Source organism: Pan paniscus, chromosome 19 (genome assembly GCF_029289425.2).
Source record: "Pan paniscus chromosome 19, NHGRI_mPanPan1-v2.0_pri, whole genome shotgun sequence".
Classification (NCBI taxonomy): Eukaryota; Metazoa; Chordata; class Mammalia; order Primates; family Hominidae; genus Pan; species Pan paniscus.
Genome location: NC_073268.2, coordinates 22,188,178 through 22,213,054, shown reverse-complemented (window position 1 = coordinate 22,213,054; position 24,877 = coordinate 22,188,178). Strand labels below are relative to the sequence as shown.

The 24,877-nt window shown below is 52.8% G+C and overlaps 2 protein-coding genes across 2 annotated transcripts; both read left to right on the top strand.

The window, feature by feature from the left end:
• Positions 1-657: 657 nt before the first annotated feature.
• Positions 658-6,858, top strand: VPS25 (vacuolar protein sorting 25 homolog). Its single transcript, XM_003813906.5, has 6 exons — positions 658-782; positions 987-1,132; positions 1,892-1,945; positions 2,625-2,713; positions 3,496-3,571; positions 6,216-6,858. Exons 1-6 carry the CDS (start codon positions 730-732, stop codon positions 6,326-6,328), a joined length of 531 nt encoding a protein of 176 aa, XP_003813954.1. The 5' UTR covers positions 658-729; the 3' UTR covers positions 6,329-6,858.
• Positions 6,859-7,503: 645 nt separating this feature from the next.
• On the top strand, positions 7,504-24,780 carry WNK4 (WNK lysine deficient protein kinase 4). The gene is made up of 19 exons (XM_034941800.3): positions 7,504-8,575; positions 10,017-10,189; positions 11,194-11,414; positions 11,679-11,836; positions 12,359-12,447; positions 12,528-12,744; positions 14,540-14,804; positions 15,040-15,161; positions 15,392-15,450; positions 15,552-15,669; positions 15,943-16,059; positions 20,851-20,988; positions 21,889-21,943; positions 22,047-22,669; positions 22,748-22,808; positions 22,912-23,320; positions 23,410-23,609; positions 23,764-23,861; positions 23,969-24,780. Exons 1-19 carry the CDS (start codon positions 7,958-7,960, stop codon positions 23,969-23,971), a joined length of 3,744 nt encoding a protein of 1,247 aa, XP_034797691.1. The 5' UTR covers positions 7,504-7,957; the 3' UTR covers positions 23,972-24,780.
• Positions 24,781-24,877: the final 97 nt, after the last annotated feature.

Genomic DNA, 24,877 nt, shown 5'->3' with positions numbered 1-24,877 from the left:
TGGGAGCGTTAACTCACTCCTGTAGTCCCAGCACTTTGGGAGGTCGAGGCAGGAGGATCACTTGAGCCCAGGAGTTTGGTGAGACGCCCATCTGTACCAAAACAACAACAAAATGTATTTAATAACTGGGTGCGGTGGTGTGCACCTGTAGTCCCAGCTACTCAGGAGGCTGAAGCCGGACGATCGCCAGATCTCAGGAGGTAGAGGCTGCAGTGAGCTGTGATTGTGCCACTGTATTCCAGCCTGGGCAACAAAGGGAGACCATTCTCAAAAATAAATAAACAGATAAATAAATAAAAAATTAAAAATAAAACAAAGGACACTGGAATTGAGTTTGGGTAATTGTGAGTTGATCAAATTAAATGGCAATTCACAGAAATGTTAATATTAAAAGAAGCCTAGTATAGAGGAAACAAAGGTAGGCTGGGATCTGGAGATCTGGGCTTTATTTGCCGTTCTACTTCAGCAACAAAAATTCGCCGCTTTGGGGAAGACATGACCTTTCTCTGGGGTTGAACCAGAAGACTTCCCAGGACTCTTCCTGCTCCAAAAGATAGGGCTTTTTAGGATAACAGCGAGGGACTGGCTGATGACGAGGACTCCTCCTGCCGGTCTCTCTCTTTCCAGAAAGGCGTCCGGAACCTTTCTGCATCGCCTTCTGCCCGGACGTGCGGAAGCGAAGGCCGGAAGTCCTTAGCCGGTAGCTTCCGGGTTTCCTGGGCTACTACGATGGCGATGAGTTTCGAGTGGCCGTGGCAGTATCGCTTCCCACCCTTCTTTACGTGAGGCTCAGACCCCAAGAAGCCCCGCTGTGCCTCCCTCCCCTCCCCCGGACCCTGGGCTCAGCCCTGATGCTTCATATGGGGAGGGGGAGAAAAGACCCGTCCGCCAACACCCTCAGTCCCTTACTTTCTTCCTGAAATGCGTCCCGGGCAAGTGCTGCCTCCCGCCCTCTAATTCTGCGCCCCACTCCCTTCACCCGGCAGGTTACAACCGAATGTGGACACTCGGCAGAAGCAGCTGGCCGCCTGGTGCTCGCTGGTCCTGTCCTTCTGCCGCCTGCACAAACAGTCCAGCATGACGGTGATGGAAGCTCAGGAGAGCCCGCTCTTCAACAACGTCAAGCTACAGCGTATCCTCCCTCAGGCTCTTCCACAGCCCATACACATGCACTTCTGCGCTTTCACACATGCCCAGACGCCCCCCCGCGCCAGCCCCCTTTTACCCATGGTAGGCAGATTCCCACCCAAACTGGACTTAAAGAGTGAAAATGTGTAGCTGACATTTTCCCCCGGCAAATGCAGTACCATACCCTCTTGTTCTTGGCAGTGATGACTGCTCGGATGTCATTAAGGTCTTAGAATTTCTGCCCTGAAGCCAAGTTCCAAGTTTTTTAACCTAAACCCTTTTGACTATTTGTATCTTCCATCCTTTTCTGTGTGAGGCCCAGACTTGGGTAACTACCTTTAATTATTTTCTCTGCCCCCCTCCTGCCAGGAAGTAAGGGTCATTTGTTTTTGCTGCCTGATTCATCCCTAAAATATCTGTGGAGAAAGGCTGAAGGAAGGCAACAGACAGAGGGTGAGGAATGACAGTACCTTTCATTTTCTAAAGCTTCTTTCTTTCTTTTTTTTTTGGAGACAGGGTCTTCCTCTCTTGCTCAGGCTGGAATGCAGTGGCACAATCACATAACGCTCCTTTTAATTGGAAGAGTTTCTCTTTACCTTCCTCCTTTGAATATCCAGGAAGTGCCAATTCATATCATGTTGGGAAATTGCACACATATGTGTGTGGGAGAGGAAGGGGCAGGTGTTTCTCAACATGGGACTGGCTCTGAAAATTTTTATCCTACCCAACTCATGTGTATGCCATTCCCTTAACCTTAAACCAGGAAAGCTTCCTGTGGAGTCGATCCAGATTGTATTAGAGGAACTGAGGAAGAAAGGTGGGTTAGTTCCCCAGATTCCTTATTTTTCTTCCTAGTTGGGTTTTCCTGAGGGCAAATTAGGATAAGTGTTTTTCCCTTTAATAACTTTTTCTCTCTCCTGGCTTGAAGGCCAGAGTCTTCTGTAAAGTAGGCAGCCCAATTCCCAAGTCCTTTCTTCTTTGTACACAAAATTGAAATCTCTGTCTGTGCCCTAAACCTGAAGAGAAGTGGAAGAAGGATGAGTGCCTTGTAGATAATAATAGTAAAATAAATATTGAATCTTTCTTTCTGAAAGCTGAGTCTCTTCCACTCTGTCCCACCTTGGTATTTTTTTGCCTCTTTGTTTCTTTTTAGATCATGATACTTTTTTTTTGGGTGGGGACATAAGGTCTCACTCTGTCATCCAGGCTGGAGTGCAGTGGCTCAGTCCTATCTCACTGCAGCCTCGACTCCCAGGCTCAAGTGATCCTCCCATCTCAGCCTCCTGAGTAGTTGAGACCACAGGCATGTGTCACCACACACCTGGCTAATTTTTTGTATTTTCTATAGAGAGAATTTTTTGTATTTTCTGTAGGGTCTCATCATGTTGCCCAGGCTAGTTTCGAACTCCTGGGCTCAAGCAATCCTCCCGCCTTGGCCTCCCAAAGTGTAAGCCACTGCGCGCCTGGTTATGCTTTCATAAGTATCTGTTTTACAGGGAACCTCGAGTGGTTGGATAAGAGCAAGTCCAGCTTCCTGATCATGTGGCGGAGGCCAGAAGAATGGGGGAAACTCATCTATCAGTGGGTGAGATCATTATTCTGCCAAGTATTCAACAGTGACCCATGGAAAAGGTTAACTATATTAGGGCCTAGCAGATAGCCGGTGTTCCCAGATCCAGACTGAGCAAAAGGCGGGGTGGGGGGGGGGCAGAAAGAGGAAGTGTAGGCCTTCTAGGCAAACCTCTTTAAGTGACTCAATGTCTTTGGCTGCATAGAACCTCCCTTTCTTTGCCTGTAGAAGGCCAGGGGCTATGTGAGGCCATATTTGGAGAATGCAGAACTGGGAACCCTGAGTGCTATTGTTGGCTGGAGCCTCTGGCCACAGGAGATAAATGGGGAAAGGAAGGGAAAAAACCTGGGGCCCCTCCCCCACTGCACTGTTATGGGACTGTCCACAACATGAATGAGATATTCTGAATCAGTGTGGGTGTGGGGACAGAATACTCTTCCCCCTAAACCACCAGTCCCAAACATTCCCAAGGAAGAGAAGAGGGTAAGAAGCATCAACATTCTAAATATAACAAATACACACCATCCATTCTTGAACAGGAAAACAACCAGAATGAGAGGTCAAGGTCACTCCTCAGACACGTGAAGACCTGTGGTTTAGTGGTTCCAAATGAGTGTGTACACATATAAATATAGCACTTGTAGGGTTTATGGCTTTTAGGCCACTCTGCAGAGGTGACAGTGAGTCCTGGTTTGGGAATAGGTATCATTCCTGGATCAGAGGGGTGGAGCTGATGAATTTACTGTCTCCCAGGAGATTCTTGGTTCTAATTCACTCCTCATTTTCTGTATTCACAGGTTTCCAGGAGTGGCCAGAACAACTCCGTCTTTACCCTGTATGAACTGACTAATGGGGAAGACACAGAGGATGAGGGTAATGCCTTTCCCTTCCCACTCACAGTTAATTTTTTGTTTTGTTTTGTTTTGTTTTTCCGATATGGAGTCTTGCTCTGTCACCCAGGCTGGAGTGCAATGTTGCAATCTCGGCTCACTGCAACCTCCGCCTCCTAGGTTGAAGCGATTCTCCTGCCTCAGCTTCCTGAATAGCTGGGATTACAGGTGTGCTCCACCACGCCTGGCTAATTTTTTGTATTTTTAGTAGAGATGGGGTTTCACCATGTTAGCCAGGTTGTTCTTGAACTCCTAACCTCGTGATCCACCTGCCTTGGCCTCCCAAAGTGCTGGGATTAGAGGCGTGAGCCACTGTGCCCCGCCTGTTTTTTTTTTTTTTTTTTTTTTTTTTGAGACAGAGTCACTGTATCCCAGGCTGGAGTGCAGAGGCGCAGTCTCTGCTCACTGCAACCTCCGCCTCCTATGTTCAAGCGATTCTAAGTTCTTAACCCATGTCCAAGGATTCCATAAGCCACCTGAATTCACATGCAAAAAATCCCAAATTTTGTTTTTGTGGATGCATGTGCATTTTTCTAGGGATAGATTAGATATTACAAGATTTCCAAGGGCATCTATGACCCATGAAAAGTTAAGAATTTCACTTTCAGCTGGGCACAGTGGCTCGTGCCTGTAATCCTAGCACTTTGGGAGGCTAAGGTGGGAGGATTGCTTGAGGTCAGGAGTTTGAGACCAGCCTGGGCAACATAGGGAGATCCTGTCTCTACAAAAAATTTAAAAATCAGCTGGGCATGGTGCTGTGCACCAGTAGTCTCAGTTACTCAGAAGGCTTAGGTGGGAGGATCACTTGAGCCCAGGAGGTCAAGGCTGCAGTGAGCTATGATCACGCCACTGCACTCCAGCCTGGGCAACAGAGCGAGACGCTATCTTAAAAAATAACAATAGGCCGGGTGCAGTGGCTCACGCCTGTAATCCCAGCACTTTGGGAGGCCGAGGCAGGTGGGTCACCTGAGGTCAGGAGTTCCAGACCAGCCTGGCCAACATAGTGAAACCCCGTCTCTACTAAAAATACAAAAATTAGCCAGGCATGGTGGTGCATGCTTGTAATCTGAGCTACTTGGGAGGCTGCAGCAGGAGGATCGCTTGAACCTGAAGGCAGAGGTTGCAGTAAGCCAAGATCGCACCACTGCACTCTAGTCTGGATGACAGAGCGAGACTCCGTCTCAGAAAATAAAAATAATAACAATAAAAAAAATTATAAATAAACTTTCTTCATTCAGCATCTGCTATAGATGCCGAATGAGAAACAAGGGCAGGGGATTAAGCTTGAAATCTCATTCCTTGCTGACTCAGGCTCTCTTTCACCCTTTATTCTTATAGAGGGCTCAAGATCTGTGGGTGTCAGCTGAAGAGATTGGGCCAACACCCCCAGCGCATTTAAATACTTTGGTTTCTGGCCAGGCAAGGATTTGTATAGTGTTTGATTTTTACATAGTGTAAACACTCTTAGTTCTTTTTCTCCGGCTCCAGATTCTGATCCTCTGGATCACCACAAGTTTCGATCTTAGCTGGGATAACAGGGGGTGTCTCCCCTTTCTGCCAGGCCCTGGCTGCCCTAGCAGAGTTTATAGCTCTTGGCTGTTCCCCCTCCTGCCCTGCAGGTCTCTGCTTGCTACTCCCACCATCACCCCATGATTTCAGCACTGTAGCCTTGCCCAGCCCACCACTCAGGTTGGGCAAAGTTGTAGGCTTCCTCAGAAAGCAAGCTCCCTGACTTAGCTGAGCCCCCGCAGGGGGTGAGGTAAGCAAGCCTGTCAGGGCTTGCCTGCTGCCTCCCACATCTCCCTGCAGTATCTTACCATATCTCCACATACTCAGCTAGCCATAGGCTCCCCAATTTTTTTGGTTTTTTTTTTGAGACAAAGTCTTGCTCTGTCCCCCAAGCTGGAGTGCAGTTGCGCGATCTTGACACTGCAACCTCCACCTCCCGGGTTCAAGTGATTCTTCTGCCTCAGCCTCCTGAGTAGCTGGGATTACAAGTGACCACCACTATGCCCAGCTAATTTTTTGTATTTTTAGTAGAGACAGGGTTTCTCCATGTTGGCCAGGGTGGTCTAGAACTCCTGATCTCAAGTGACCCTCCCACCTCAGCCTTCCAAAGTTCTGGGATTACAGGCATGAGCCACCGCGCCTGGCCTGTGCTCCCAGCTAAAAGCTAGAAAAAGGGCAGATAATAGTGCTGGAGTTTAACAGTCTCCTGGCCAGGGGTACTGGCTATATTCTTTGTGTTAGGATAGATCCTCTAGGGTCAGTGTCTAGTGACAATGGCTCCGATCTCCCTAGGCCTGATTTTCACGGCCCCTTTGTGGCCCTGAAGCAGATGGTGTCATTCTCGTGCATCAGACACAAATGCTAGGTGTGGGGGAGGCTGAGTCTGAGAGGAGAACCAGGAAGGGGGAAATAAGCACAAACTCATTTCATGCTGATTCAGGCTTTCTTCTACCCCTTACTCCTAAGGAGTGCCTGGGAAGTGTGGATGGCAGCTGTAGCAGTATAGATGGCGTATGCATACCCTGCCTCTGGGAGGTCTCGGCTTCCAGCCAGAGCACTCTCCTCAGAGGCCTTGGGCCCCAGGAGCTGATTGTCTCTGCCTATCTCTCCCTGTTCAGAGTTCCATGGGCTGGATGAAGCCACTCTACTGCGGGCTCTGCAGGCCCTACAGCAGGAGCACAAGGCCGAGATCATCACCGTCAGCGATGGCCGAGGTGTCAAGTTCTTCTAGCAGGGACCTGTCTCCCTTTACTTCTTACCTCCCACCTTTCCAGGGCTTTCAAAAGGAGACAGACCCAGTGTCCCCCAAAGACTGGATCTGTGACTCCACCAGACTCAAAAGGACTCCAGTCCTGAAGGCTGGGACCTGGGGATGGGTTTCTCACACCCCATATGTCTGTCCCTTGGATAGGGTGAGGCTGAAGCACCAGGGAGAAAATATGTGCTTCTTCTTGCCCTACCTCCTTTCCCATCCTAGACTGTCCTTGAGCCAGGGTCTGTAAACCTGACACTTTATATGTGTTCACACATGTAAGTACATACACACATGCGCCTGCAGCACATGCTTCTGTCTCCTCCTCCTTCCACCCCTTTAGCTGCTGTTGCCTCCCTTCTCAGGCTGGTGCTGGATCCTTCCTAGGGGATGGGGGAAGCCCTGGCTGCAGGCAGCCTTCCAGGCAATATGAAGATAGGAGGCCCACGGGCCTGGCAGTGAGAGGTGTGGCCCCACACCGATTTATGATATTAAAATCTCAACTCCCACTGCCTGCCTCTTAAATTACTACAGTACTGGAATGGGGATGGGGAGGGCTGTGAAGTGTTGCCACCTGAGTAAATCCCAGCCTGGGAGAGGGGAGAGAAAAGAAAGCTTATGGCTTTTGTAGAAGAAAAGGTCCTCCAGGGCCCTGTGGGCTCCAGTGAGCCTGTGGTTTTACATCTGCTGGGTGGGCTGTGTGGAGGAGTGCTGATGGAACACAGCTTGGGGACAGACTGCTTTCTCTCTGAATTGGAGTCACTTAAGGGCTCCCCCTTCCCTCACCATCTCCCTCATGGAAGTCCTGAACTACTCTGAAGCCCCTCCCTCCACCCATCTGGTCTGGGTGGGGTAACTGTGGCCAAGGGGAGCTGAGGGGGGTAAGCCGGATGTGGACTTTGGTTTATTGGAGACTGGCAAACAGAAGGGGAGGAAGGAGAGCCCATATAGCAAAAACAGCCACTCTGGCCAGGGTTAGGCTGCGGCCAAGGTGGCCTGGAGGGGATGGATGACCGGGCTCTCGGTTTGGGGGAGGGACTTATCCTGGGGAGTACACACCCATTCCCTATGCAGACCAGAGGGACAACAACGTCAGACCTTTCCACTGACCTCTCCGTTCGGCCTGGGGCTACTCCGGACAGTTAGGAGGGGGTGGTGCTGCCTTATCTGGGGTGTGCAGGAGGGTGGTAGCCTCCCCCTAAGTAATCCCCCACTAGGGTTCGGGTGTCGTTCTCTCCTGCCCTCCTCCGCGCACAAACAGGTTTGCTCACTCTTAGTGCGGGAGGATGCTGCGCGGTCTCCCACTCAGTTCTGGCCTCAGAGTGAGACTGCGGCCGGGGGCTCGGGAAAGAAAGGGACGCGGCTGGGCGGGGCGGTGACTAAGGTGAGGGGCTGCTCGCGGGATCCGCACCGCGGGAGCAGCTCAGAGGGGCGGCCCTGGGGGGCAAGGGCGGGCCGCGGGGCGGCGACGGGGGCGGGGCCGGGCCGAGCTGGGGGCTGGGGCCCCAGCCGCTCAGCCGGAGCGCAGCGCACCCAGCGAGTCCGCCTGTCAGGCCGCCTCCTCTCCGGCCGTCTGATTTTCTACCCTTCGGCGCCCTGCTCTTCCTCATGTTGGCATCCCCGGCCACGGAGACCACCGTCCTCATGTCCCAGACTGAGGCCGACCTGGCCCTGCGGCCCCCGCCGCCTCTTGGCACCGCGGGGCAGCCCCGCCTCGGGCCCCCTCCTCGCCGAGCGCGCCGCTTCTCCGGGAAGGCTGAGCCCCGGCCGCGCTCTTCTCGTCTCAGCCGCCGTAGCTCAGTCGACTTGGGGCTGCTGAGCTCTTGGTCCCTGCCAGCCTCACCCGCTCCGGACCCCCCCGATCCTCCGGACTCCGCTGGTCCTGGCCCCGCGAGGAGCCCACCGCCTAGCTCCAAAGAACCCCCCGAGGGCACGTGGACCGAGGGAGCCCCTGTGAAGGCTGCAGAAGACTCCGCGCGTCCCGAGCTCCCGGACTCTGCAGTGGGCCCGGGGTCCAGGGAGCCGCTGAGGGTCCCTGAAGCTGTGGCCCTAGAGCGGCGGCGGGAGCAGGAAGAAAAGGAGGACATGGAGACCCAGGCTGTGGCAACGTCCCCCGATGGCCGATACCTCAAGTTTGACATCGAGATTGGACGTGGCTCCTTCAAGACGGTGTATCGAGGGCTAGACACCGACACCACAGTGGAGGTGGCCTGGTGTGAGCTGCAGGTGCGGCTGGGAGCCCCCTCGGTGGCACCTTGGGATGGGACTCTGGAGGTCTTAGGATGACAGACAGAGGGTGGGGGAGACAGCATCAAGGGAAGCATGTATTTTTCCAGTCAAATGTCTATAGACACCTCTGCTGTCTTTGCCCTGAATGATCTGGCTGACTCTGGGCTGCAGAAGGAGAGATTGAGGCAGGTGGTGTCTGGTGACTCCCCCATGGGTATGAACATTCTCACTTTAAAGTCTCCATACTCAACCCTGAGAGGTGGAAAATAGGATGGGAAGTTAGGCAGGGGAGCCAGTTCAGGTCAGTTTCCTGCTGGTGGGTACCCGCAATCCCTTCCTCTCCCCTAAGTCCTGAGATCCTCAGTTATGACCCTGGTCCTCTTGATCCCCTCACTCCTCCCGTCCCCCACCTATTTGCAGACCAGGAGGCTGGGATGCGGGAAGCCAGGAGCTGGGCAAGGGTCATCTCCAACTCCAGAAGATTTAGGGCAGTTGTGGCAGAATAGGGCCCCCTAACCCCTTCTGGGGCAGTCAGACTTCTAGACTTCTCCACAGCTGCGAGGAGGGGGACATAGGGAGCTCCAGCTCTCGAGTGAGTCCAGTTCTGCTCCTCATCCCACTGCCTACCTCTGCTCTCCCTTCCCAGACCTAAAGGCACTAAGCCCATGGGCTTTAGGGGGACCTTCCTCCCATTGCTCCCATGCTACATATGGGTTAGGAGAACCCAGTCAACTTGGGGCCTGAAGCTTCCGATTCAGATCAGGGAACAGAGCCTAGGGGAAGGGTCCCTCTCCAGCCCTGGCACAGGGCTCGCCCCTTGCGCCTGCCAGTGCCGCGCCCCAGGCTCTGGGCCAGGCCAGGAGAGGCAGCCAAATTGGGGGGTGAGGGGAGGGAGAGGAGCCGGGGCGGGACGACTATGGGGGTGGGCGGCCTCCTGGCGCCTAGTCCTGGATCTTTTCTTTCCTTCTCAGTACCTCCCTCCATATCCCTCCCGCCTTCCGTCTGGATCTAGCAGTTCTGTTTCTGGGGCCAACCCCCTTGCCGGCCCCAATTCCCTGCCCGCAGTATCCTGCTGCCCGCCTGCTGCCTGCTCACTGCCAGCCCCCGGGTGCCCCCTCCCGCCCCATGGCCGGCCTGGGCAGCCACAAAGGCACTGTTGAGCTCAGGGCTCTGGGACCGGGCTGCATAAAGGTGCTTGTGTCCAGCAGGGGGTCTAGGGGGCTGCCCCAGGCCCAGGTTGGGTGTGTCCTTGGATCAGCTTACGTGCGGGACTGTTGGAGAGTTCAGGGTCTGCAGCCCACTGGGCGAGTAATCCCACTAACCCCACCCCATCTGTGGGCTCCAACCCTCACCTCTTCCCCCAACCCCACTCCAGGTGTCCCTCTTCCTTTCTGTGGGTGTCCTGGGCCTGACATGACACCCATCCCCCATCCCACAGACTCGGAAACTGTCTAGAGCTGAGCGGCAGCGCTTCTCAGAGGAGGTGGAGATGCTCAAGGGGCTGCAGCACCCCAACATCGTCCGCTTCTACGATTCGTGGAAGTCGGTGCTGAGGGGCCAGGTTTGCATCGTGCTGGTCACCGAACTCATGACCTCGGGCACGCTCAAGACGTGAGCTCTGTGCATGAGTGGGTGGGGAGAGGGAGGCTGGGATGTGTGCCCACTGCTTCCTGAACTCCCAGGCTCCTCAAACTCTCTAATATCCAGGTGTAAAACCAGGTTCACCATCTCCCTCTCACCCAACCTTTGTCCCTGCCTCGGTGAGTGGCAATGTCCACCCAGCACTCCAGTAAAATACTTGGGTGTCTCCCCAGACTCCTCTTTCTCCACTCTGCCCCCTCATCAGTCTGTCCCCAAGTCTTTCCTTAACCTCTCCCCACCTGGCTTTCACTGCTTCATCCATGCCACCACCTCAATGCCATCTCGCTGATCTGGAGCCCTGCAGCAGCCTCCTAAAGGGCCTTCCCAAACTCTGCCACCCTCTAAGCGATTCTATCTTCCTGCAGCATGGAGAATCTTTCCCAGTTGAAAATCTGAACTGTCACTCCCCTCCTTAAAACCCCTTCAAAGTTTCTCATGGCCTTGGAATAAAGCCCACACAGGCTCACCTGTTCACAAAGTCCTTAGGATACAGCCTCACTTTCAGCCTAAGTTCCAGACACACCAAATTCCTGGCACCTCCTCCCACCCTGCCTTGTCACTGGCTTTTTCTGTGCCTTTGAGCACGGTGTCCTGTCTGCCTGGGAAGTCTCCATCCCTTCCCCCTTTCACCTTTGAGCTCCTACTCATCATTCAAGATGCAACACAAAAGTATTTCCTCTCCGAAGCTCTCCCTCATGCTTGGGGCAGTTAGTCATCCCTTCCTGCGCTCCCACAGCACCTTGGCCGAGGCCCTATCTATCAATTTACTTCCCAACCCGTTTGGTAACGTCATGTCTATCCACCATGCCCCCGACTCAGTTTCTCCCTGGGGCCGGGCAGACATAGGCTAGGAGAATGCTGGCAGAAGATGCGGAGGCGGCAGCAGGGTGCGGCAGGGGGGAACTTCCCAGTGGGGGGCTCCTTCCCGGAGGACGTGTCCCCCACCAGGACTCTGGCTATGCGCCCTCCCCCAGGTACCTGAGGCGGTTCCGGGAGATGAAGCCGCGGGTCCTTCAGCGCTGGAGCCGCCAAATCCTGCGGGGACTTCATTTCCTACACTCCCGGGTTCCTCCCATCCTGCACCGGGATCTCAAGTGCGACAATGTCTTTATCACGGGCCCTACTGGCTCTGTCAAAATCGGGGACCTGGGCCTGGCCACGCTCAAGCGCGCCTCCTTTGCCAAGAGTGTCATCGGTGCGTCTCTCCAGGAGGGTCCATGCCATTCCTTCCTCCCCCACCTCAGAAGAGAACCTGGGGACTCCCTCCCCTCAGCAAGGGCCTTCAAGGTCCACAAAACTACCAGACGACAGGGAAGCTGAGGAGACCTATGGCACCCACCTCAACCCCACTGTGGGCCGGGGTCACTTGCACTCGCAGGGTTGCCTGGGGCTGCCTAGCCCAATGGGAAGGACGAGGCCAGAGTGCCCAGCAATCTGATCCCTGCTGTGGACCCTACAGGGACCCCGGAATTCATGGCCCCCGAGATGTACGAGGAAAAGTACGATGAGGCCGTGGACGTGTACGCGTTCGGCATGTGCATGCTGGAGATGGCCACCTCTGAGTACCCGTACTCCGAGTGCCAGAATGCCGCGCAAATCTACCGCAAGGTCACTTCGGTGAGAGGGATGGGGCTGGCGGGAAAGGCAATTCCAGGGCCACTTCCCCTTTTCCTGCGCCGGCTAGCCCGCAGTCAATGCCCTTTGCCTGCACGAAAACAGGCTAGACACAGAGTCGCCTTGGTGAACACAGAAGGATATTGAATGCACACGCGCCCCCACCAGTACACGCTATTTAGAATAATAATATGTGTGGTGCTCCCAAGAGTTCACAGATGATTTCGCATCCCATCTCTCATCCAATCCTTCCAGCTGCCCTGTGAGGTGAGCGGGGCAAATGTTCCACCCTGCGATTTACAGATGAACAAACAGCGGGAGACTTGCTCAAGGTCACACTGTAAATACTTGGGGGGGGGGGCGGGGATTAGGATTTGAAATCACATCTTCCAGTAGCAGTCAGGCTTTTGCAACTGCACGCGCAGCTGCCTAAGGAGGGAGTGGAGTAAGGGGTGGGGGGGGGTGGTGTCAAGCCGAGAGCTGGGGATCAGAGGACCGGAGGTGTCATGCAACCCCTTCCCCCAGGGCAGAAAGCCGAACAGCTTCCACAAGGTGAAGATACCCGAGGTGAAGGAGATCATTGAAGGCTGCATCCGCACGGATAAGAACGAGAGGTGGGGGTGAAAGGGCAGAGCGTGGGTAGAATAGGGCCGCGGGCCGCGGCGGGCTCGGCTCACCCACGCGTCACCCTCAGGTTCACCATCCAGGACCTCCTGGCCCACGCCTTCTTCCGCGAGGAGCGCGGTGTGCACGTGGAACTAGCGGAGGAGGACGACGGCGAGAAGCCGGGCCTCAAGCTCTGGCTGCGCATGGAGGACGCGCGGCGCGGGGGGCGCCCACGGGACAACCAGGCCATCGAGTTCCTGTTCCAGCTGGGCCGGGACGCGGCCGAGGAGGTGGCACAGGAGATGGTGAGCGGAGGACAGACTGTGCTGCCACTGGACGTGTAAAGGACATTGACTCGAGGGGACAGTGCAACAGGGATGGGGCGCAGGAGGGGTGGCAGCGATGGGGGCGGGGCACCTCACCCCTCTCAAAATCTCCTGCAGCGTCTCCCTACCTCTCCAGCCCTAACTTACCCGCACGCACACCCAGTTTTCCTTTACAGAGGGAGCCCTGGGTCCTCCAGCGTCCCTGCTTTACCTCCAGCTGATCTGTTCTTCCTGGAATGCCCTTCTTGCCAATTCATCTTTTCCTTCTTTCCTCCCTCCCCATTTTTCTTTTTCTTTTTCTTCCAATATGATCAGAACCATCGATTTCGGGAAGCCGTCCCCTTTGGAGTCAAACTTAAATGCTTCTTTCCACTTCAGCATGTTCTCGGTTACAGCACTCCCCACTATCGGTCCTGTCTTAAACCTGAATAAGTTCCTATCTTTCTTCTCCACTAGACTATAAACTCCCTGAGGGCAGAGAGTGTGTTTTATCGATTCTTCTATCCCTGGCAGTGCTTGGCACAGAGTAAGAGCTCATTAATAGCCTACATCTGTACATGGCTTAAAGCACTTTCACATGCATTTGATCTTTGCTACCCATCCTGCATAGGGGGCAGTTTTATCTCAACTTGTTGATGAGGAAATGGAAATTCAGAGAGGTTGAATACCTTGTCCAGGGCCCCAAGTAAGTAAGTGGAAGAGCTGGATTGAAACTGAGGTGGTTCAGATTTTAAATCAGGTTACCCTTCCCCACCTCCTTTACTCATTCAGCAAAGCTTGCGGCTAAAAGGAATGAGGAGGTGATGAATGGAAGCTGGTAGAAGGGGAGAGGCATAAGATGCAAGGGCAGAAGCTTGGGGGCTGGCTTAGGAAGTCCTGAAGGGCGTATGGGATTCTTTTTTTGGGAGTAATGGAGTCTCACTCTGTCACCCAGGCTGGAGTGCAGTGGCGCTATCTCAGCTCATTGCAACCTCCGCCTCCTGGGTTCAACTAATTCTCCTGCCTCAGCCTCCTGTGTAGCTGGGATTACAGGCAAAAGCCACAACGCCCAGCTAATTTTTGTATTTTTAGTAGGGACGGGGTTTCACCATGTTGGCCAGGCTGGTCTCGAACTCCTGACCTCAAGTGACCCACTAGTCTTGGCCTCCCAAATTGCTGGGATTACAGGTGTGAGCCACCGTGCCTGGCCGAGTATGGGATTCTTAATAGAGACATGACAGTTGCAAGGGTGGAGACCACCTACGGTAGGTCAAGAATCTGAGAATGTGTTAGAAATTTAGAGCAGGTCTCCATAGCACGGCCCAACCTGACCTGAGATCAAATCTTGATCCATTGCTGACAAGGGATTCTTGGCCTTGGCACTGTTGACATGTTTGTTTTAGGGACTGTCCTGTGCATTGTAGGATGTTGAGAAGAACCCCTGGCTTCTGCTCACTAGATTCAGTAGCACCTACCCTCCAGTTGTGGCAACTAAAAATGTCTCTAGATATTGCCAAACATCTCTTCTTCCCATTGGAAACCACTGACTTACTGTATAACTATGAACCAGCTACTTCATTAATCTCTAAAAATGGAATGGTAAGATTTATCCCACAAGGTTGTTTGGAGGATCTAGTGATGATAATGTAAGGAGCTGCCAGTTAACAGACATAGTGCGTAATCAGTAAGTGTTGGTTTTCTTCCTCCCATATCCTGGAGTTCCCAAGAAGGCGTCCTGATGGATCTTTGATAGGGAGTCCCAAGCTGTGTTCCTCATCCCCCACCCCAATTCCAGGTGGCTCTGGGCTTGGTCTGTGAAGCCGATTACCAGCCAGTGGCCCGTGCAGTACGTGAACGGGTTGCTGCCATCCAGCGAAAGCGTGAGAAGCTGCGTAAAGCAAGGGAATTGGAGGCACTCCCACCAGAGCCAGGACCTCCACCAGCAACTGTGCCCATGGCTCCCGGTCCCCCCAGTGTCTTCCCCCCTGAGCCTGAGGAGCCAGAGGCAGACCAGCACCAGCCCTTCCTTTTCCGCCACGCCAGCTACTCATCTACCACTTGTAAGTCACCCCTGATCTTGAGACGTAGGTCCCAGAACACCTTGGCCTCAGCCCCCTACCCAGAAGTTCACCCCCACAGCAGTCACTTACCCTGCCTTCCACCTCTAGCCATGAAGCTCCCTCCAGGAAGGAACTCTCCCACAGCTCCAGGCCCCTCCTTGCTTAGGCAGGCCCCATCCTCTGCCACTATTCCCTTTTATTTCCCCTTTTTTTGATCCTCTCCCTCCCCAACCAGCGGATTGCGAGACTGATGGCTACCTCAGCTCCTCCGGCTTCCTGGATGCCTCAGACCCTGCCCTTCAGCCCCCTGGGGGGGTGCCATCCAGCCTGGCTGAGTCCCATCTCTGCCTGCCCTCGGTGAGAGGGGGTCGCATGGGGGGCTCCCAGCCATTCCAAGCCTATGACCTATCTCCCTCCTTGTGAAACCCAATCTCATGATCCAGTCCCATGTCCCTGGAAATCCACCATTCTTGCCCTCCTCTTCCCTAATTCCATCTCCCTAATATCCTCCCAGCATCCTTGACACCATCTCCCTAGATCTCAACAGTTATCTTCCCCTGACCTCATGAACCCTTATCCTGTTTCAGGCTTTTGCCCTATCCATTCCACGTTCTGGCCCTGGAAGTGACTTTTCCCCCGGGGACAGGTATGTTCTGGTACAAGTTGGGGTGCCAGGGTGAGACACCTGGGGCACTGGGGTCCCAGTGTCTGCTCTGACAGTCATTCTCTCTCCTTTCTCTTTAACAGCTATGCCTCAGATGCAGCTTCAGGCCTTAGCGATGTGGGAGAAGGGATGGGACAAATGAGGAGACCCCCAGGGAGGAATCTCCGGCGCAGACCCCGATCCCGGCTGCGGGTCACTAGTGTAAGGATGGAGTACAGGAGATAGAGAGTAACCTACAGGGCCAGGAGGGAAGTGTCAGGGGGAGGCGGGGGAGGTCACCCAGAAAACGGGAGAAGCAGTGTATGACTAGTACTCAAGAGGCAGCCAGTCTGGTTTCTAATACCAGACTTTAGGGGTGGGGTCTACTTATCTCCAAGTCCATTGTGGCTGCTGTCACTTGGCTGGGGTAGGGTGGAGACACAGCATGATGAAGAGGGCTTGACCTTCTCCTCTCTGCTGACTTTGAATCTGAAGGTCTCAGATCAGAATGACAGAGTGGTTGAGTGCCAGCTACAGACCCATAACAGCAAGATGGTGACCTTCCGATTTGATCTGGATGGGGACAGCCCGGAAGAGATTGCAGCTGCCATGGTGAGGGGGAGAGAGATGAGGACAGAGTGTTTGGATCTGGAACAAGAGTCTCCTTCCTGATGTCCGCTGGGGCTGAAACCCACTGATCCGACAGCGAGCGTTTTTAAATCTCTGGTTGACACTTAGCACAGTAACGCTGAAGATGTCTCAGCCCTTGTTTTGGGGGAGATTTCTGTTTATCCAGTGAGGTTTGGCTTCTCAGCTGGAGCAATTTGAGACTCACATTGACCGGGTACACACAAGTGCTACGTATAAGTGCCTGGTAGATGTGCAATACTGTGGCTGTAGGTGAAGGATGGACTGGGCAGCAGGGGCAATGAGCTTACCCAGGATCTTGGCAAATGGGCGAGAAAGGCTGTGAAGGGTGGAAAGGCCATGAAGGGTGTCCCTGTGCAGGGACAGCATAAGCAAAGGCATTCCAAGTAGAGAGTGTCTTGGAATATGGGGCTGGGAGGGCTTCATGAGGAAACCACTATCACTTGAAGTAAAGATTCCTATAGGAGAGTTGTGGGGAGTGAAGCCGGGTAGGTAGAGTGGGCCCAGATTGTAGAATAGACAATGTTAAGAGTTAGGCAGAGGCCAGGCGTGGTGGCTCACGCCTGTAATCCCAGCACTTTGGGAGGCCGAGGCAGGCAGATCACCCGAGGTCAGGAGTTCAAGACCAGCTTGGCCAACATGGTGAAACCCCGTCTCTACTAAAAAATACAAAAATTAGCTGGGTGTGGTGGCGCATGCCTGTAGTCCCAGCTACTTGGGAGGCTGAGGCAGGAGAATTGCTTGAACCCGGGAGGCGGAGGTTGCAGTGAGCCGAGATCACACCATTGCACTCCAGCCTGGGCGACAAGAGTGAGATTCTGTCTAAAAATAAATAAATAAATAAATAAATAGAGAGGCAGAGCAGGCTAGGTCCAGTGGCTCACACCTGTAATCCCAGCACTTTGGGTGGATGAAGTAGGAGGATTGCTTGAGCCCAGGGGTTCAAGACCACCCTGGGAAATATAATGAGACCTTATCTCTACAAAAAATTTAAAAAATTAGCCGTGTGTGGCGGCACATGCCTGTCATCCCAACTACTTGGGAGGCTGAGGTGGGAGGATCACTTGAGCCTGGGAGGTCAAGGCTGCAGTGAGCTATGATCACGCCACTGCACTCCAGCCTGGAAGACAGAGTGAACTTTGTCTCAAAAAACAAACAAACAAAAAAAAAACAAAAAGGCACAGTGTAACGTGACAGTAGGCTTTATGAAAATCATCTGCCATGGGATGTGGAAGGGGGAAGGGAAAATACCTGGGAGGTAGACCCAGGAAGCCATCTGTGGACAAAGGAGAGAGTGGCTTATGGGAGGGAAGAGGAGAAAGGGTGAATCTGAGGGTTGTTTCGGGAAAATAAGTTACTCTGTAATCCAGTAACCTATTGACGTAGTACAGAACATAGTACATAGTAGATGCTCAATAAATATTTGCTGAGTTGATATGATTGGGAGTTAGGGAGAAGGGATGTCAAGGACAACTTGTAGGCCACCAAAGGAGAGTAGGAGAGTAGGCCACCAAAGGAGAGAGGAAATTAGAAATGAAAGAAGGTTTTTTTTAAGGAGGTCATGATGAGCTTGAGTGAAGAAGGGACAGCCAAGACAAGACCCTCCATAGCCATGGGATATGGGTCAGGCAGGGCTGGAGAGATGTGGATGGAGGAGTAGTCAGTACAGAGTTGAGAGTGAAGGGAGATGAGCCGGCAAAGCCAGAGACACAGAGGGTTGCAGAGTGTGTCTCAGCGCATACCACCAGTTCTGGAGTGGGAAGCAGGAGGGTAGGTCATCGAAGGACACAGAGATAAAGCCAGAGACGTAGGAGGATGTTAGTCAAAACTGAGTGAGGAGAGAGTTTCAAGGAGGTGGCATAGGATGAATCCTCAGGCAAGACCACACTGGCTTTTGTTAGGAGATCTTTGTGGGAGACCAGTTTCAGTGGAGTGGGGGTGGTGGATGCCAGCCCATGGGGTGAAGGAGGGAAAGGAATGGGAGAAACACCAGGCATCAGGAGCCCTCTCTAAAGCATCTCCTCCATCATGTCATTCACCTTGTGTCCAGGACAAAGACACAATATCACCTGGCACACAAGGCTCATCACCTTCCGTCAAACCACTTGACTCTTTCAGAGTCTTCCATCCAGCCACACTGGTTTCAAAATGGGCCTCTGAAAAGGCTGGGTGCCTTCCTGCCTCTGCCTCCACCTCCTTAAGGGTCCCTCACTCGTAGAGCCTTCTGTATTGGGCTTTCAAGCCCCCTCTGATCCTGCACAGCCAAAGTGACCCCACCCCATGCACCCAGAGTCCTTTGCCCTCTTTTCTCTCCTTACCCAGTCCACCCTCCACTCCTCTGCAGCAGAATTCTCCTGAGACTTGGATCTGATCTCTTGATATTCACCCGAAATTATTTAGTGGCTACTTGTGGTTGTAGAGTAAGGTCCAAATTCCAAAGCCTTTAAAATTCACAGCACATTCAGCTACACTTGAGTCCTCACTATTTTAAGAATAGGCTGTGCCGGGCATGGTGGCTCATGCCTGTAATCCCAGCACTTTGGGAGGCCAAGGCAGGCAGATGACCTGAGGTCGGGAGTTCAAGACCAGCCTGAACAACATGGAGAAACCCCGTCTCTACTAAAAAATACAAAATTAGCCGGGTGTGGTGGCGCATGCCTGTAATCCCAGCTACTTGGGAGGCTGAGGCAGGAGAATCACTTGAACCCGGGAGGTGGAGGTTGCGGTGAGCCACGGTCATACCATTGCACTCCAGCCTGGGCAACAAGAGCGAAACTCTGTCTCGAAAAAAAAAAAAGAAGAAAGAAAGAAAGATTGAATAGGCCGGGCGCAGTGGCTCACGCTTGTAATCCCAGCACTTTTGGGAGGCTGAGGCAGGTAGATCACTTGAGGTCAGGAGTTCGAGACCAGCCTGGCCAACATGAAGCCCTGTCTCTACTAAAAATATAAAAATTAGCTGGGCATGGTGCCAGGCAGTCCCAGCTACTTGAGAGGCTGATGCAGGAGAATCTCTTGAACCCAGAAGGTGAGGTTGCAGTGAGCCAAGATTGTGCCACTGCACTCCAGCCTGGGTGATAGAGCAAGGCTCAGTCTCAAAATAATAATAATAATAATAATAATAATAATAATAATAATGTACCATGCCTTTCATGCTTCAAAGCTACTACACTGTTCTCTCTGCCTAGACTGCTCTTCTCTTCCTGATGAACAGCCTGGAATAGAGGAAGGGGTCGCTTTCATGTAATACCTAAGTTCAAACTTCAGCTCTGTTATTTACTAATCCAATGAACTTAGGCAAGTTTCTTAACTCTGTAAACTTCAGTTGCATGTAAGTAAAATGCAGATGATAGTATTTGTTTTGCAAAGATGTTCTGATACGACACAGTGTAATGTAGAAGTGTCCACACATGGTAGGTCCTCAATAGAGGTTGCTTTTCTCATCTGTCAATGTTCAGCTCCAAAGACTTACTCTGTGAAACTGCTCCAGCTTCCCCCTATCCCCAGGGTGGTATTCTGTCTTTGGAATAGCATTTTAAACAATTGTGATTAAAAAACCATAAATATAAAATTTACCACCGTAACCATTTTTAAGTGTACAGTTCAGCAATATTAAGTATATTCACATTGCTGTGAAACAGATCTCCAGGGGTTTTCTTACCTTGCAAATCTGAAACTCTGTACCCATTAAACAACTCTGCCTCTCCACACCCCCATCCCCCCAACCCTGGAACAACATTTCTATCTATATCTCACTTGTAAGTGCCTTACGTATTACGGGCTGCCTTGCAGTAAGTTTAATTACGTATTTATGTGTCTCCTCCACTAAGTTTTGGGCTTCGTTAAGCCTAGGACCTTGTTTCATGCTTCCTTGTATTCCCACAGTACCCAGCACAATGCCAGCACATAGTAGGTGCTCAATAAGTATTCATGGATTTGAATGTGACATTTGCCATTTATTGCCTTATTCTGACTTAACTGTGTGGGATGGGTGTATGTGGGCCTGTGTGTTATACTTTATAAACACTATGGGGCAGAAATTGTGTCCAAAACATGGGAGGGAGCAGTGAAGATAACTCAGGCTCTGGCTTTAGGTAGATGTGGGTTTAAATCCTGTGACCTTAGGCAGACGGAACTTAACCTCTTTGAGCATTGGTTATCTTAATTCTACCATAGCAATATTAATATGGGCCCCAGAAAGTTACTGGTGGTGTTAAATGTGATAATATATGCAAAGCAGCTGGTATATATACGCATCCTATGAATGTTAGCACCTTTCCTTCTAGGCTGTATTTCTCCTTACACCACACAGTGCCTGGAACACAATAGGTATTTACTTGTTTTAGGTTGGTGGTTGGCAGGAGCAGTAGTGTGAAGGGTGGATTTTTTATTTTTATTTTTTTGAGACGGAGTCTCGCTCAGTCGTCCAGGCTGGAGTGCGGTGGTGTGATCTTGGCTCCACCGTTTCCCAGGTTCAAGTGATTCTCCCGTCTTAGCCTCCCGAGTAGCTGGGATTACAGGTGCCCGCCATCATGCCCAGCTAATTTTTGTATTTTAGTAGAGATGGGGTATCACCATGTTGGCCAGGCTGGTCTTAAACTCCTGACTTCAGGTGATCCGCCCGCCTCGGCCTCCCAAAGTGCTAGGATTACAGGCGTGAGCCACCGCGCCCAGCCTGATGTTTTAAGATCAGAAGCAGGGGGAGAGGGATGAGTGAGATAACAAGCTCTCCCTCCCCATCCTGTTGACCCTCGCAAGGTATATAACGAGTTCATTCTGCCCTCGGAGCGAGATGGATTTCTCAGACGGATTCGGGAGATTATCCAGCGAGTGGAGACCCTGTTGAAGAGAGACACTGGCCCCGTGGAGGCTGCTGAAGACACCCTAAGCCCCCAGGTCAGACCCCTTGGTGGACACTTCCAGGGGAAATGGACTCTCTGCTCCAGGGTTTATTACTCTCTGCCCTCAGCGGTCCCCTTGGATTTAACTCCTCTTCATCTCTGGGACCCTAAAACAGTGGCGCTTTTTTTTTTTTTTTTTTTTTTTTTTTTTTTTTTTGAGATGGAGTCTCGCTCTGTCGCCCAGGCTGGAGTGCAGTGGCACGATCTCGGCTCACTGCAAGCTCCGCCTCCCGGGTTCACGCCATTCTCCTGTCTCAGCCTCCCGAGTAGCTGGGACTACAGGCGCTCGCCACCACACCCGGGTAATTTTTTTTGTATTTTTAGTAGAGACAGGGTTTCACCGTGTTAGCCAGGCTGGTCTCGATCTCCTGACCTCGTGATCCGCCCTCCTCGGCCTCCCAAAGTGCTGGGATTACAGGTGTGAGCCACCACGCCTGGCCTAAAACAGTGGCTCTTAGCCCATTTGAGAATATGATGAAAGCCATGGACCCTTGTTCTAGAAAACTTGTTCAATACATACTTTTCTTTTAACTCATTATTTTGAAATAATTTCAGACTTGTGGAGAGAAGTTGCAAGAATTATATAAAGAACCGCTGGATACCCTTTGCCCAGATTTGCCACTTGTTAGTGTTTTGCCACCTTAGCGTCATCATTGTCTCTTCCTCTCCCCTCTGTATGTGTGCATACATATTTTTCGGAACCACTTAAGAGTAAGTTGCAGACATCATGCCCTTTTACCTCTATACATTTCAGCACATATGCTTCTGAATCCCTTGAAACTCATGTACAGACTCCTATAGGTTCATGGGTCCTAGCTTAGGAACCCCGGTCTGACACCTTCCATCTCAGACTGCTCTTCCCCACTGTGACTGCGGACTCCTTTTTCTGCCTCAGGAGGAGCCAGCATCATTACCTGCCCTGCCCGTCCCCCTCCCAGACCCATCCAATGGTATGTACTGAGTTGTGTCCTTGCTCATCCCAACCCCTAGGGTTGCTCCTGGGAAGGGCATAGGGCATGTGGGACTGTGGTCTCAACATACCCTCCTTCCCAGAAGAGCTCCAGAGCAGCACCTCCCTGGAGCACAGGAGCTGGACAGCCTTCTCCACCTCCTCATCTTCTCCTGGAACTCCTTTGTCTCCTGGAAACCCATTTTCCCCTGGAACCCCCATTTCCCCAGGTCCCATCTTCCCCATCACTTCTCCCCCATGTCATCCCAGCCCCTCCCCATTCTCCCCCATTTCTTCCCAGGTCTCCTCAAATCCCTCTCCACACCCCACCAGCTCTCCACTTCCATTCTCCTCCAGCGCACCCGAGTTTCCGGTCCCACTCTCTCAGTGTCCCTGGAGTTCTCTCCCCACGACTTCTCCACCTACGTTCTCTCCCACTTGTTCTCAGGTCACTCTTAGTTCCCCTTTCTTTCCTCCATGCCCCTCCACTTCTTCCTTCCCCTCCACCACAGCAGCCCCTCTCCTTTCTCTGGCTAGTGCCTTCTCACTGGCTGTGATGACTGTGGCCCAGTCCCTGCTGTCCCCCTCACCTGGGCTCCTTTCCCAGTCTCCTCCAGCCCCTCCTAGTCCCCTCCCTAGCCTGCCCCTTCCCCCTCCCCTTGCTCCTGGTGGCCAGGAAAGCCCTTCACCCCACACAGCTGAGGTGGAGAGTGAGGTGGAGAGTGAGGTGAGTAGAAAACCAAGAGGGATGATTAGGGAGACTCCACTCTGCACTCTTCCCTTCTCATGGCCCCCCACTTTCTAGGCCTCACCACCTCCTGCTTGGCCCCTCCCAGGGGAAGCCAGGCTGGCACCCATCTCTGAAGGTAAGGCCTCTGACCACTGACCTTCCCCTGCCATTATCCCTACTCACTGTCTGTCCTGTCACTGCTCTCCTTTCCTCATGCCTTCTTCCTCGTCACCCTACAGAGGGAAAGCCGCAGCTTGTTGGGCGTTTCCAAGTGACTTCATCCAAGGAACCGGCTGAGCCTCTTCCCTTGCAGCCAACATCCCCCACTCTCTCTGGTTCTCCAAAACCTTCAACCCCTCAGCTCACTTCAGAGAGCTCAGATACAGAGGACAGTGCTGGAGGCGGGCCAGAGACCAGGGAAGCTCTGGCTGAGAGCGACCGTGCAGCTGAGGGTCTGGGGGCTGGAGTTGAGAAGGAAGGAGATGATGGGAAGGAACCCCAAGTTGGGGGCAGCCCCCAACCCCTGAGCCATCCCAGCTCAGTGTGGATGAACTACTCCTACAGCAGCCTGTGTTTGAGCAGCGAGGAGTCAGAAAGCAGTGGGGAAGATGAGGAGTTCTGGGCTGAGCTGCAGAGTCTTCGGCAGAAGTGAGTCTGGGGAGGATGGAGGAGCGAGAGGAGAACCTGGGAGAGCAAGGTGTGTGGCTAGCCCTTTCATGCCCTCCGTGCATCCTCAGGCACTTGTCAGAGGTGGAAACACTACAGACACTACAGAAAAAAGAAATTGAAGATTTGTACAGCCGGCTGGGGAAGCAGCCCCCACCGGGTATTGTGGCCCCAGCTGCTATGCTGTCCAGCCGCCAGCGCCGCCTCTCCAAGGGCAGCTTCCCCACCTCCCGCCGCAACAGCCTACAGCGCTCTGAGCCCCCAGGCCCTGGTGAGACTGCAGTCACCCAGCTTCCATCTTTTCCCTGAGACCCCTTCCTGTCGACTGTTTTTCTCCAGGCCCTGGAAGTCTGCCCCGGGGGAATAGACCCCCTCTCCCCACCTCCCCTTTCCTCAGTGCTCTCCTTCCCCCATCCTGCTCCCAGGCATCATGCGAAGGAACTCTCTGAGTGGCAGCAGCACCGGCTCCCAGGAGCAGCGGGCAAGCAAGGGGGTGACATTCGCCGGGGATGTTGGCAGGATGGTGAGGGCGGGCCCAAAGGAGGGAGAGCCCAGGGAATGGTACCTGGCTGCAGCTTCACCTTCCTCCCACCTTGGAGGTTTCTTCATCACTTTTTCTTTTCCCTCCAGTGAATTCAGAACAGAAGCCATGTATCTCCCCCACACCAGGGCCCACCATGGAGCTTGTGTTCTCAGAATCTGATGCTTTCTGATCAACAAAACTGAGCAAGGAAGATCCCAACACTGAAGGGGTAGAAGGCCAGGGGGGCATGGAGAGTGCAGCTCCATTATAGTGAAGAGCCAAACATATGTGAACTGTTTGCTGTGTGGAGGTGTTAGTTCTGCTGCCTACCATCTTCATCTCTAGCACCTCCCCTGCCAAGAGTCAACCACTAAGCAATCCCACCCAAGCCTGGATGCTTCTAGAGGGGCCCACTCCCAGCTGGGAGAGTGTAGGGGATATGCTCACACCACATTAGCAGCAACCAATAAAATGCTGGAAACAAGAACGCCGTGAATCCATACGCCATGCCTTAGGAATTGGGGGAGCAAAGACTTGTGGGGTGAGGCAGGGGAGGGTTTAAAAGGGACTTTCTTTTCACAATGGGAGGCAGGGGTGGAAGCTGCCCAGCCCTCTGGCTTCCTGCCATCAGTTAATGAGGAAACTGCAAGGTCAGTGATCCACTTGACTAAGTTAGGATCCCCTCCAGACCCCACCCTAGACCTGTATAGGCAGGTACCAGGGAAAGTTAAAAGAATGAAGACTGCTTGTCTTTCACCCTTCATCCACCTCTCTCTCCCTCCCTCTCTCTGGGGATGGGAAAAGCAGTAGAGTTACAGTATGTTCTTGTGGGTAGAGGACAGAAGAGTGACCTTCCTTCCCCTAAGACGTGGGTTCAGTCTCAAACTGCCCAGTGATCTCTCCCTTAAATCAGGTGGAAAGATCTCATGGAAAAAGTAATTCTAGTTAAACATTTACAGCTCCCTGGGGCAATGCCACCACTGCAGCTACTGCTTGTGAAGCTTTCCAGCATGAAG

What these genes read in the sequence shown, in the direction of transcription:
- VPS25 (XM_003813906.5), top strand. Translation starts at nt 730, where the DNA reads ATGGCGATGAGTTTCGAGTGGCCGTGGCAGTATCGCTTCCCACCCTTC. An exon ending in AGAGGAACTGAGGAAGAAAG is followed by an intron (nt 1,946 to 2,624) that starts GTGGGTTAGTTC and finishes TCTGTTTTACAG; the next exon opens with GGAACCTCGAGTGGTTGGAT. An exon ending in GGAAGACACAGAGGATGAGG is followed by an intron (nt 3,572 to 6,215) that starts GTAATGCCTTTC and finishes CTCCCTGTTCAG; the next exon opens with AGTTCCATGGGCTGGATGAA.
- WNK4 (XM_034941800.3), top strand. Translation starts at nt 7,958, where the DNA reads ATGTTGGCATCCCCGGCCACGGAGACCACCGTCCTCATGTCCCAGACT. An exon ending in CTTTGCCAAGAGTGTCATCG is followed by an intron (nt 11,415 to 11,678) that starts GTGCGTCTCTCC and finishes TGGACCCTACAG; the next exon opens with GGACCCCGGAATTCATGGCC. An exon ending in AAGAGATTGCAGCTGCCATG is followed by an intron (nt 16,060 to 20,850) that starts GTGAGGGGGAGA and finishes GACCCTCGCAAG; the next exon opens with GTATATAACGAGTTCATTCT.